This window comes from Diadema antillarum, unplaced genomic scaffold (genome assembly GCF_040938485.1).
Source record: "Diadema antillarum isolate AM-2024a unplaced genomic scaffold, OU_Dant_1.0 seq00001076_RagTag, whole genome shotgun sequence".
Taxonomy (NCBI): Eukaryota; Metazoa; Echinodermata; class Echinoidea; order Diadematoida; family Diadematidae; genus Diadema; species Diadema antillarum.
Window position 1 is genome coordinate 920,174 of NW_027271899.1, and position 14,245 is coordinate 934,418.

General features: G+C 38.1%; 1 protein-coding gene across 1 annotated transcript; it reads right to left on the reverse strand.

The window, feature by feature from the left end:
• Nucleotides 1-318: 318 nt before the first annotated feature.
• Nucleotides 319-11,700, reverse strand: LOC139743373 (WW domain-binding protein 4-like). Its single transcript, XM_071653856.1, has 8 exons — nt 11,669-11,700; nt 9,952-10,024; nt 9,211-9,345; nt 8,566-8,665; nt 7,192-7,389; nt 6,117-6,199; nt 5,272-5,414; nt 319-655 (listed from the first exon to the last, which is right to left on the reverse strand). Coding segments are annotated over exons 1-8 (936 nt in total). The 5' UTR covers nt 11,671-11,700; the 3' UTR covers nt 319-453.
• Between the last annotated feature and the right edge of the window lie 2,545 nt (nt 11,701-14,245).

Below are 14,245 nucleotides of genomic sequence, written 5' to 3' on the forward strand. Positions count from 1 at the left end.
CGCATCTTGCTCGGAAGTTGAAGCCCTCCGCTATTTGGCATCAAATGGACATGTTCACAACTGCATTGGAGATTTCTCTTTTTTTTTTTCTTTTTTTTTTTTGGTAAGTGTGAACTTGGCATACCCACCAATGAATGAGCTAGTCACTGACAAGAATGATGCGGGTAAAGTACTACAGCATTTTCAGCTTCAGTGATGCCTAATCATTACTGAGACAGCTTTCGATGCATAGACGCTTATCTGCAAACAAACAGCAGTTTTCTCCTCTCTATCTGTCGCGACAAAGTTGTAGTGACGTCTTCTTCCATTGTTCCAATTTCTTGCATTGAGCTGTTGCAAATGTAGAACCACACTCTAAAATAAATACTGTAGAATTTTTTATACAAAAAAACTGCCTTACAGTCATAAACAGTTTGGGGCTGGTTTTTTAATGTTTCTGTCACGCACAATTTGTCAAGACGTGGTGTCACGCGACCGAATCTGTCGGCCGCCTGCTTTCCGCTTCTTGAAGGCGACATTGTCGTTGCCGGTACCGATACTTCCCACTGTCTTCTCCTTGAAGGCGAGCTTCTCTCGCGGCTCATACTGGGCTGCCTGGGGGACGTAGGAGCTCATGTAAGCCGGGTTGGCCTCCGGAAGCTGCAAGTCTGGCGTCCTGAAGAATATTAAGGTGAACATTTCGGCACTTAGAGGAGAATTTACTTCAAATATACATGTTGGTAGAGTGAATGCAGAAATATTAGAAGTGTACATTAGTGAAGCTGGAAGAAAATTGACAGTCAGTTCAAAAGTTATCAATGTTTAAGATTGTGGTCACATCTGAGGGCCATCAATGCTAGATAATAAGACTACAAAAATTTGTGGTGTAACAAATTAAGATGTAAAGAGCATTTCACAAAAATACATCTTTTTCAATGAAAAGCTCATTCCTTTGACTTGTGACGGACGTAATGTTAAAGGAAACCCAAACCCAAAGAGAAATGTAAATTGAGTGAAAACAGCAACATTAGTAGAACATATTATTTCAATTTCAATTTATTTTCGTATTTCTCGATGGAAAATACATGGTATATAACAAAATATAATACAGAATGTCCAGCTTGGATATATACATGAAGAAATAGGAATACAAAAGTAATACATAACGGTCGATGTGTCATTTTCATTCAAAGTAAAGGATGCGAAGAGAAATACGATGGAACCTACTAAAAAGCAAAGCTTGTTGAGTGTAGGTCCCAACAAAAGCCTAGTAAGGGGAACAGGATGAGGAGCACGGGTACAATTAAGACCAAAGTAAGGATAAACAAAAGAGAATGACTCTTACTCGGGGCGCAGAAGATTCTTCTCACATGCATTTATGTGTGTGATAAAATGAGAACAAGTAACCACATGCTGCACACTATAGCAGTTGCTCTAATAGCAATTTAGACATGGGAGTGATAATGACGTGAATACTTAAGTACTATTAGGGTTTAAACATTCCGGCTTCCATAGACACGGGGAAAGATTTGAAAAATGGAGAACATGAATCAATTGCAATTCCTATATGTGATATACCAGCAAGCTGCAATGATGCATAAAAGAAAGGAAAGAAAGAAAGGAGGGGAAAACTATGCGACACGACCAAGGTCTTACTAGAAGTGGAAGGAAAAACACCGATGGGAAGGAATTTGAGAGAGCATGCAACTAAAATGTATATGCATGAGTCTGTTCACATGGCAACAACCGAGTATAGTATAACAGAGCAGCCATCAGCATAATAAAAAGGAATTTTAGTGCACTTGTGTGTTGTAGCTATTCAATACATGCTGTCTGAGTTTACGCTTAAAGGATGATAATGACAGACGGCTTTTAACCTCTGTTGGGAGATCATTCCAATATTTAGGACCTGTATACATAATTGTGTTTTTAGCGAAAACTGTTCAAGTTCGTGGAAGGTGATAAGCGTCACTCTGGCGAGTTGGATAGTGGTGGACAGAATTGTTTCTTATGAACATCTGTAAAAAGACACCAGGAAGATCTTTTGAGGAAAATTTATACATAAAAATACCTAAATTATAACCAAACAAATCTATCAGTTTTAAAATCTTATTTTTCTGAAATAAGGCGTTAGTGTGAGATAAATACCCAGCATGGTTAATAATTCTGATCGCTCGCTTTTGAAGAAGAAAAAGTGAATCCAGTAAGTATTTAGATGCGTTACCCCACGCAAGAATTTATTAGTGAAAGTTTGGGGAAAATCGGACAATCGTTGCAAAAGTTATGAATTTTTATAGTTTTGGTGTGGGAACCGCTGGATGAGGAGACTCCTAGAGGTTATGATGTCATTGTAGACAACATCATAAAGAAAATATAAAAGGAATTTAAAAAAAAAATCATTTTTCACGAAAATTACACATTCCATCAATTTAATACTGACATGTATTAAGGGTAGTAATTATTCCCAATGTTTTCTGAAAGAAGTTAGTCAAGTGATCTTTCATTATGCTAGAAAAGTGAAAGCATGTTGAATTTTCTTTATATTTTCTTTATAATTGTTGTCCACACATATGTCATAAACTTAAGTAGTCTCTTCATCCAGCGGCTCCAACACCAAAACTTTAAAAATTCACAACTTTTGCATCGATTGTCCAGTTTTCCTCAAACTTTCACTAATGTGCTCTACTAATGTTGCTGCTTTCACTCGATCCACATTTCTCTTTGGGTTTGGGTTTCCTTTAAGGGCAATATAATTCCCCCTGCCTTCTAAAAGAGGTTAGTCAACTGTTCCTTTATTATGCTAAAAAAATGAGAATATGTTGATTCTGAGAGGGTTAAAGCAGGGCTCGACATTTGCAATGACATGGTGGCCCGGGGCCACTAAAAATTGATGCAGGGCCACCAAATTTTTAAAAAGGTTATTTTTTGATGTCCCAATATGGCAGCTAAAATTCAAATTGAAATGCTGTATTTCCCTTCATTTTGGGCTCCTACATTTCTTTTTGGGGTCACCAAAATGTCAAATTCAATGATTTCAGTTGCCCAAATGGGCCAACAGAGCAAAATGTAGTGTCAAGCACTGGTTAAAGATAGATGTAAAGTCATGATGGCATCCAGACTCAGGGTGCCTTGCCTAGGTCTAAACCTGGCAAACATGGGCATACTCTTTCAATGATATATACAGAACACAAATTTGTCGTAATGTATCCGCAGCACAATCATGCAGATACTCAGGAACAGGGAAGGGCATATAACTGTGTTTACTCCTAGCAAACACAGTTGGGAAGTTACTTGGCTGGCTAGGAAGATAAGCACATGATAAGGACTGATAGTCCATTATGGTTAACCCACCCCCGGAAAAAAAGACACACAAACACACACACACACACACAAAAAAAAAACCAGAGAATACACATGGCAACCTCTAACACTGTTCCTATTCAAACACTGAGGACAAGTAGAATGGCCGATAAGTACTGGTACATGTTTCTCTGCACATAGATACACCTGTTGAGAGCTCTCAAGTGGAACATTAACTCTTTGTGGGCCAATTTTCATTTGTTACCAGTTCAGTGTCAATGCATCCAAAACTCCAGTGTCAGATTAATTCGGTCAAGAGAGTTGACCTAATTAACAGAAGTTGACTGCAGCATTAACTTATTACCATGGCACTCTAGCTTTACGCATAATAAATGGTGTTTTGAAATGGTGGTCACAAAAGTGTGGAGAGATGTATGAGAAAGACTGGCATGTTGGGGTAATCACCAAAATTACTGAATCGGTCACAAATACGAAACAATCCACCAACATCAATATGCAGAGACAATGATAGCATGCTTATTGCAAGGAAAACTCTCTTTGATACAAAAGAGCAAACACCTGTAGGCAAGACTATCAAAAACACCTGTAGGCAAGACTATCAAAATTTAAAAACCCAAGAACTTAACGTTACTTTCTTCTAGTCTTGCTAAAAGATGCCTAAGGGTAAATATTCTAAACAATTTTTCGTCAGGTTTACGTTGCACTACATTTATCCAATACCTACAAGTAATCTGTGAGGTCCTTTTCAAAAATTATGGGGATTTTAGAACCTCACATTGAATGGCTCTAAAAATGGAAGTGTTCATTGAGTAAGTTCATGTGTCTATAAAGGGCAGCAAGGTGGCTAAGACGGTAGAATATCTGCCTTTCAATCAAATGGCTCGGGTTCCAGCGCAGGTTATCATTCTGTCCCCTCTAGTAGAAGCAAAACACTCTGTCCCTCGGATAGGACAATAAATGGAGGTCCCGTGTGTTCAACAGAGTCACAACCTATGCATCTAAAAGACTCCGCTTCATTCATCTGTCGCAAAGAGCAGGGTGTTTAACCCAAGGAGGTTTTATACATGGAGTTCCAACTGGCTGTAATTATTCAAACACTTGTCAGATTTCTATTGATGTACAAAAGAATTCCACAGGTGCACTTGACAATGTGCCTCTGATGATCGATGTTCCAAGCCGCCGTCTTGCTGAGCAATCTGAAGATTCATTTTGAACGTTATCATAATGTTGGCCATATTTTGCTTATTTATTTATTAAATGAAATGAAATTTCACTTAATAATAAAGCATGTAAAACAAAAGTCAATTCCGTTCAGAAATTTGCACAAAAGTGTAAATCAGAGCTGTATTATGTGAAAATGTTTAAAACTGTACCATCCAGGGAATCTGGTTTTATCACTTTTCGACTTAATTTCCCCAAATGAAACTAACATGTAATAATCTTCAAGTATAATTCTTTATTGATAGATATATCAGATTAGTGCCCGGGTATGCCCAGTCGAGTAATTTTCATCTTCATTTCAGCATTTTTTCCTCAATTTCTGTTCCCGCATCCCCGTGTCTGTACCACCTAGCTTTTATAAGAAGGGATAGCGAAAAGTAATTACCATCACAAAGACATATCTTCCATTGAAAGCCGCTGGTGATTATGCAATGAGACACGAGTCAATTGTCTTTGTATCGGCGCGGCAGATCCTGTTTGGCACATGCTTCAAATATTTTTGAGCAGCGGCTTCGAACATAGATCAAAGGGAATAACTCTGTTGTTACTCCATCTCTTCAACCTCCTTGGTTTAACCTGGTGAAGTGGTCCTCCCCAAGTACCATACAACTGGACCACAAGGAGGGCCAGCGTGTGCAGCTGAATATGGGCTATCCAGAAATTTTCTCAGATGGAGAATGGAAACAAACAAACAAACACACACACACACACACACACACACACACACACAAGAGCTCGATGATAGCTTACTCCTCTGTTTCGTTGGACACTGTTGACCATCCCCCATAGGCATCATGTCTTCTTTTTGTGGCTCTTGAGGACTCTTCACTCTTTCCTTTACTCTCCTGGCCCTCTACGCTCTTTTCATTCTTATCACCATCATCCTTTCCTCCCTGAAAATAAACAAATTTAAGTAAGTAAGTAAGTAAATAGATAGATAAAATTGATAGATTGATAGATAGATATGTAGATAAATAGATAAATAAAGAAAGAAATGAAGAAATAAAGAAATATATAAAAAAAATAAATAAAGAAAGAAAGAAAGAAATATATTTAAAAATTAAATAAATAAATAAATTGATAAACAAACAAACAAATAAATAATAGGGAAAGTGAGAAAAGATGAAGAACATCGGGGTAGAGAGTCAAAGTGAAAAAAAAAAAAGAATCCAACAAACTGTAGAAAGAAACATTTATCCTGGCAATATTTCTGGGAAAATAAAGTGAATTTCTCATATCCTGATTAGACTAATTTATAGAATGCAACTCCCAGTACATACTTTTGTACATTGTCTTCCCTTATGAGGTCCGTTTTCTGAAAGAATACAATTTTACCACACTAGCTATGTCAAGGATCTGTCATTTCATCCCAGTGAACATGAAATTGTCTATTAAAGGGAGACATAACGTAAGTCTGTATCTTTGCAAACTTCTAAATTCTGCAATAAACATTGGGCACCTGTTCTTCTTCCATTTCCTTCCCCCCCCCCCCTTTTTTTAAGTGATATAGATACTAGCAAAACATGGTTTGTAATAAGAATACTTGGCAATAATCCAAGTTGTTGCAATTGAACAAACTTTTAACAGTTGATAACTACCTTGTGGGCAGGAGCCTCATTTTCTGTCGTGGAACCACCTGTAACTGGAGTGAAATTCTCAGGTTTTTCCCACTGGGATTCTAATAACATGGAAATGAAAGGAAAATGTAGATAGTAGACATGCAAACATTACCACCTGGCATAAGGCAAACATGTTTCACAAAGATCAGACTGTTGGATACAAAAACAAAAAGAGTCACAAGATCTAAAACTTTCAGAACTTTAAAGCGATACCATGAAAAAAAAATGTAAATGATTTTCATGTGTTTGTTTTCATAATTAAAAAAAAAATCACTAATGTAAATGCAGAAGTCCTTGACCTCGCGCATAAGTCGATCTAATAAGTCTAATAATCGCCTATGTTGAAGATCTTTTCAAGTCCTTTTATCTTTATATTCTATCAATTTTAATCCAAAATCAATTGAATTTTCTCTAAGTCGAAGCCATTTCTTCAGTTCAAATAGATCTGACTGAGGCAATGTTGGCTGCATTTATTTATAGTAAAATGAATGACAAAATGCAGTCTTGAATGCACCCTTGTAACTGCTGAGTGTGCGTGGCAAAGGTTCGTTTATTGTGACATCAGAACCGTGCAATGGAACAAAAACTTCGAGTCAGTCATGAGTTTAACACGGAAGTCAATGGAAGTTGGTGGCATTAGCCGTGTAAGATCCATTTTTGCTCAAACAATATTGCACGGCTGACAGCGACAGCATGCAATGGAACTTTTAACTGCATGTCACGAGCAATCAACCAATCAGATAGCTATATTGTGTTTAGGTGTTGTATAACACAGAATACAAATTAAAAAGCTGCATAATAAAAGGGAAGGAGAGGATAGCAGTCTGGAGGGGTAAGAAAAAAAGAAGGTCAAGGAAAAGAACACCTTACTCTGTCAAGACAGAAATATAAAACTCACTAAGGAAAACGTTAAATGAGCTAGAAAAATTAAATGAACGCACTCCACAGCTAAAATCTCAACACATGAGAAATAACATGAGGAACAAAACAACAACAAAAAGCAAGCATGAGGTCACAGATTTAGAAACCAAAGTACAAGAAACCCACACACCTCCTGTCACTGTGTTCCAGTAGTAGGTGTGTCCATCTGGACTCACTGCTTCCACCCATTCTGCCTGGCTCTGACCCATCGAGGAGGAGGCAGTGGTAGAAGTGGCTGACGTTGCTGCCCCTGATGTTGCTGCTTGTTCTGAAGCAACTCCATCCCCTGCTGGTTGGGTGCGACTACCGGGCAGGGCAGAGGGCGCATCTGAAATTTGACATTTAATCCACTTTAATTAAGATACTACTTGAAAGCAAGAGATGATTAATCAGAGGGTTGACGATATGCGGTATGAGTTTTCTTTCAATTTGTCTCTGTCTGTATGAATGAAATTTGTAAGATTGCAACTGCTAAACTAAATTTTTAACAAACATGTCTGTGAAAAAGGAACCAGCAGGAATCGAACACGTCATCAACTGCTTTCTGGCTTACCCCATATCTTTACCCCTTTGCTTAATAATCTCTTGCTTTCATTTAATACGCCACTAGCATCATTTTCCACTCGACTGGAACAAATAAAGTAGTATTTGTTGGTTTGTGCATAAGAAAGTGCATAGAAATCATGTCTCTGGGTTACAAATGATAAACTTTAAAGGGGATGGCTAGTAACTGATCAGTGTCGATCACCCCGACACTGTACAGGCATGCTAACCTGGAAACATTGAACTGCACATTACTTGAATATGAGACCATTCTGAAGCAAATAATTTTCACACAACAATAGATATATAATGTTGTGTACTCTTAAATGAATCCCACAAGGATTGGAACAATCATCCCCCAGCATTCCCACTGATTCCCACTAATCAGTTACTAGCCATCCCCTTTAAGCTCCTCTCCTAAAATCCATTATTGCTGCGGTTTTTCAATAAACAATAATTTCATACAAAATGCAAAATCCTACTTGACAGCTTTCTTGAAAACTGGCAAAGGGCAAATGGAATGCGAAGGTATGGGCATATGTTGAGGAAGGATGATGACAATGTTTTGAGGTAAGTGCTAGAGTTTAAAGTGAATGAGCTACAAAGTGAGGACGTGGATGAGATCGGTGGAGGAGGAGCTTGGGAAGGTTGAATTGAGAAAGAAGGACACCCCAAATGAGGCCAGAATGTTGGTGCAGAATCTACTTAGCCAGTTTAAAAGATAAAGACAGTACATGTGGTTGTGTGAACAGACTTACACCTTATAGAATCAGTCTTTCTATCACTGTGGTGAGATCTCATTTACTTTCTGTAAGATTTGAATTAAACAGTGTTTAATATCCAATCATCAATGAATAGCCTAAAACACAGTGAAAAAAAAGGATAAAAAACATCTACAAGTGAAAATGGAGCCTAAACACCTCTGCTGCTGTAGGTGTGATTGAGACAACCTGTAACTTACCCTGGGCTTCGCGTACTTTCTTCTGAACAAGAGCCACCTTGTACTCTGGGACTAAGTTAGGGTTTTGGGCAACATCCTTCTTGAAAGCTTTCATGGCCCCCTGTCAGTAGGAAAGAAAAAAAAAATGACAAAAGAGGAAAAAGTCAAATGAAAACCTTGTATAAATTTCACATATTGCTTTCACAAACCACAAATATTTGAACAAGATTTCATAATCAGCTACCTTATTCTGATTTTGTGCTGTTCTTCACTAAATTTCCTCCATTGTATCAACTGCTGGTGAGAAAAACCATTAGCGTCCTGTGAGTGTTGCTGCCTTGTTGTCTCGGCACACATATCGCTGTTCTGATTTTGCAGACATACAGTGATACTGTTCAATTGCTACTCAGGGAACTAGAGGGAGACAGAAGGGAAAAACAACAACAATTGGTGGAAATGGAGAGAGGGTCTGTAATGGAGAGTTCAACACCCGCAGTGCAATGCCAGCCCATCTAGTCACTCAGTCAACCACCATTGTTTTGATTAAAGTTAGGCTGCTTGAACTTACAACTGCAAGAACAGTTAAATCACTAACCACCAGTTCCTACTTGTCATTCTTAGTAGAAATTGGAATGTTGATTGTAGATCAGCGATCACCATACCTACCTCTTCCATTTGCTTGAGGAAGCCGCTGAGCTCTTGCTGGGTTTCATGCTGCTTCTGGCCCTTCTTCCTCAACTCAGCAATCTTCTTGGCTACATTTTCTTGGTGACGTTTACCTCTCTCATGGAACTCAATACTCTAATTGCAGGAGATGCAAAAAAAATATTAAAAAATAACATCAGTGTTGCTGTACAGAATATCATTGAATGTAGTCATCTTATAAACAGCAGGACATAACTGGGGCAAAAAGATAAAAGAATAAAGGATTATATTAATATTTTCATTAGAGATAAAAGCCAACATCACTGATATTCAAGGAGAGACACTGGTGATAACGCTATCAGCAAGAAAAATAAAGATCGATGGGTGCATAGTCAGCAAGCACCACATAATCATTCTAAGACACAAGCTTCAACAGCATCCCGTCACTCTTGAAACCTACCGGTGTGTCACATGTTATCTCCTTAATCAGGTAGTAATAGTATCTTATCACATTAAATTGTCTATTGCATCTGGATTGAATTCTAAAATGCAATTATTAATTGGCTCACAGTGACAAAAAAAGTTCTTACGAGTTATTGCATCACAGCTGCAACATTTTGAGGGAGTTTAGTTCATGTGAAGGTTTGCCACACCTTTTGTCAGGGACATTCCTGATATTTCTGATTTTATTATCATCTTTGACACACATAAAATGACCAGCTGAAAAAAAAAAATGTGTGAGAAAGAAATCCTTTTACTTACAGACTTGTTATCAGCAAACCAGCACTGACAAAAGTCACAAAATTTCCTTGGATTAGATTTCCAATAATCAGCCCTGTGACAAAAAGAAAAAACACAACAAAACAAAACACAATGTAAACACAATGTAAACACAATGAACAATCCAGTTATCAAAAACAAACACCCCTGACTTAGCAAATGCCCAAACTTTTCTGGTTCAGAATTAGATCACATTGAACATCTTTATGAGCTGGTACAATCCATATCTCACGGGAATGTTACTGCGACCAGCCCCATACGCATAGCATAATGGGGCTGTGGACTGTAGCATTCAGGATCGTGACTAGGTATTATCGCGCCCAAATATCAACTTGAAATCGAAAAATTCATTCAATTTGAAGACTTACCAGTGAAGTTGAAGCATTGACAATAGGGTTCGTGCAACGTTTGGTCCTGTCAATAGCCCCTTCTGTTCGAATTGATGACTTAATGTGACTCGGTCGAGAGAAACCTGGGAGAGCCACACTGAATTGACGGCCAGCGCATGCGCACAAATTTCTAATCCATTGACTGGATAAGATGTCTGTGTGCGCATGCGCTGGCCGTCAATTCAGTGTAGCTTTCCCAGGTTTCTCTCGACCGAGTCACATTAAGTCATCAATTCGAACAGAAAGGGACTATTGACAGGACCAAACGTTGCACGAACCCTATTGTCAATACTTCAACTTCACTGGTGAGTCTTCAAATTGAATGAATTTTTCAATTCAAAGTTGATATTTGGGCGCGATAATACCTAATCACGATCCTGAATGCTACAGTCCGCAGCCCCATTACGCTATGCGTATGGGGCTGCTGGTCGCAGTTAACGGGAATGGGCCAATGACTGAGCAGTGCAGCAAATAACGTCTGCTCAAGCCAGTGGTTTGTTTGTTACCTCCTTTTTGCCTGGTTTTCCTATGGTTTTCTTCTCTCTCTTTTTGTCTGTCTGTCTGTCTCTCTCTCTCTTTGTGAACACACTAGAATCTACAGCAAGTGCTGATAGCAACATAACCATATTAAAACGTGATATGAAACTGCAGGCAGTGCTACCAATCAGTCATTGGTGATTAGAACAAACCTAGAACTTGGAAGTCAAATTCAGAAATGGCCGTTCAAGGGAATCAAAGTTAAATTTTAAAGCTTTTAAAAGTTTACGTAAATTTAGACTGATCGAGTCTAGATAAACACAAGCCGCCCATAATTCAACCACAATGCTGTCCAAAATTTTACCATGTAGAAACCTATGTGCTTTTGCGCACAGTCAAACCTTTGGCACAGTCAACAGGACTCGGCTTCATCAGGAGGTCGAATCTTGGTGCGGGTGCCGATAAACTACTCTTGGTAGATCTAGTAACAACTAGAATCTAGAAATTCCTTCCTTCATATAGATCTAGACCGGTCTAGATCTCTCTACGTACTCTAGAGCTCTAGATGAGCAGCAAATTTTCAACCAATGAATTCTCATTACACTTGCACGACCCCCGAAGGCCGAAGTTCTCAAAAACATAGAAACTCGAAATCCAACTTACACATATTTAAGCATATGGGACAATGTAAATTTCAAGTGACCATCGAAGGAGCATTATCCCTAAACATTTACATGGGAGATATACCAGCTGCGACCAGCTATCAACCAAGCAGAACATCTGTACGGATGCCTACCATGTAATCAAATAAAACTGATGAGAAATCGACTCACATTTCGATGTCAAATGAGCAATTCCACAAGTCCGAGAGTTTCACAGGACGGTGGACACCGACAAGCGGACTGGTTTCTGTTCTTTCAGAAAATCAAGAATGACACCCTCTACGGTCGTCCTTAGATTTGAGAGCGAAAGGTGTCGTGAAGAGTTCTGTGGTCGTGATCAAAGAGTATAATAGATAAGCGCTCTCTCTCTCTCTCACTGAAGCTTTGGTTTGCTGTCTTTGGAAGAAGGATCCCGGGGAAGGATTTGAAAGATCGAAAAAGGAGACTTTGACTTTTCAAAATGGTGCATTGAAATACCATAACACAAACACACACAAAAGAAGAAGAAGAAGAAGAAGAAGAAGAAGAAGAAGAAGAAGAGAAAAAAAAAGAGAGAGGAAGAAGTAAGAAGTATTGAGATCGAAGAGAAATTGGAAGAAGTAAGAAAAAAGAAGGAAAGAGAAAAAGTCAACATTTCCAACGGTAAATCTTTTTTATACCACAGTATTAACAATTTCAATATTTCAAATACAATGTGCCATGATATACCGAGCAACACTTGTGCAAGCTGGATGTGAGGAAGTAGGTCCTACTCTCCCTCTTATTTTTTATTCTTTATTATTATTATAATTTTTTTTTTTTTTTTTTTGCTAACAGATTGGTCGATATGTGGAATTCAGTCTCTTCCAGAAGTTGTGGTCTCGGCGTGCTCTGTTAATGCAATAAGTTGGGCGAGCATTGGAAGAAATGTGCATCTTTTAAGTACGGATAAGTATGATGTCCTTGGTCTCAAGCAGTTTTCACCCCCCCCCCCCCTCCTCCCAGCTCCCATGTGTACGTCCCATAGATTTTCAGAATTTTAACGTGCATGTTTGAATGAGATTAGCCCAGGCTATATTGATTAGAAGGATCAAGAGATGCCGAGGATACGAGGACCCTGATTGATGAACAGGCTCTTACCTGCAGCAACGTTCTGGAAAAGCGAATGTAGAGTAAGCAATAAGTAAGTTCTATGATAACGCCGAACCCCTTTCAAGTTTGATGGTGCTATCTAGTACCTATCCTTCCTCGATCATCACTGGTTAAGCCAATATAACAATGTCATTGACAGCAAAATATGTCTTCAAGAAATATCGTGCCTGTTAGTGAGCCATGATTGTGTTTACTGCACGTCCTGATCGCTTTCCGACCGTACCGGAGATCTAAAAATCCATACAAAAGTTTAGGGTTTGTATACATGTATATACATACACACACACATATATATATATATATATATATATATATATATATATATATATATATATATATATATATATATATATATATATATATATATATAAGAGCACATATCAAAGTGTAATATGGTCAAAAGGGTAAGTATTCTTGACCCATATCCGCCGATACAACGGATAATCCGAAGCAGAAATGGCTTGGATGATGACGTCATTTATAGAGTTTATTATATTATTAGGCCTCACGCTCCTAATTCAACTCGCGCTTTGCCTACAGGGAAGGCAGTACAAAGATGAGGTAATGTTATTTTGTACCCCCCCAAAAAAAAAATCATTAAAAATCAGTCAAGTAGAAAATTGCCACCTTTGGTAGTGTTTGACATTGCTTGAGGACAGGAGTTTCTGTAGGCTATGAAGAAGTTGAATGAATCAGGGTTTTTGTATTTTTAATGAATTGTTATTGATGTATGGGGTACTCTCTAAAAAAAAATCGAGTGAAAATATTCACTCTTAAAGGAGTGAATACAAAAAAGAGTGAAATTAGAGTGAAATTGGAGTGAATTTTGAGTGAAAATGTTCATTTTCACTCATTTTGGAGTGATCCCTGACGTCACTCTAAAACGAGTGAAAATGAACATTTTCACTCAAAATTCACTCCAATTTCACTCTAATTTCACTCTTTTTTGTATTCACTCCTTTAAGAGTGAATATTTTCAGTCGATTTTTTTAGAGAGTATTTGCTATTTTTATTGTTTTTGAGAGTGACTGGATGAGTAGTCTCGTATGGAGGCTCTTAACTTTTTTTTAGAGCTGGAAAACATCCCACAATATGTTGTTTGCTTTGAAAGCAAAGAAAATTTCCCTTCATCTACTTCAATTTAAAAAAATTCTATGTTTCGATTGATTTTTTATGATTTATGGAATATGCTGGGTTTCTATGGGAGCCCGGAAAAGGAGCGTGAGGTCATTATAGCCTGTGAACTCTGACCTGATATCCCACAGTCCTTGGCATCACTTCCTGTTACTGATGTTTTCATTTGGCTCGGTATTCACTTTTGAGGTTTATAGCAGGCTGCTGACAGAATAGGTCTATCACATGGGCATTTCCACAGTAAAAGGGTACTTTTCAGGGATGTTGCTTTATTTTCTGTTTCCAATGTGCATTACCCCCCCCCCCCCCATACAATGATCTTCTAGAGCATTTTAATGAACGGAACATTTTAATTAACTTTGCACTAGAATTGCTGCAAACAATTAGCAATCTATTAGAATTTATGCCAAAATGAAGAAAAAAAAATTGGGTGAACGCATGTAACGCTGGACAGAAATCTATGTACTAACATAAAGAATTATG

Excerpts from the sequence above, each read along its gene's own strand:
- LOC139743373 (XM_071653856.1), bottom strand. Across the intron at positions 9,346-9,951 it reads GGTTTGCTGATAACAAGTCT|AGTATTGAGTTCCATGAGAG; the intron begins GTAAGTAAAAGG and ends TCCTGCAATTAG. Across the intron at positions 656-5,271 it reads GTGTCCAACGAAACAGAGGA|GACGCCAGACTTGCAGCTTC; the intron begins GTAAGCTATCAT and ends AATATTCTTCAG.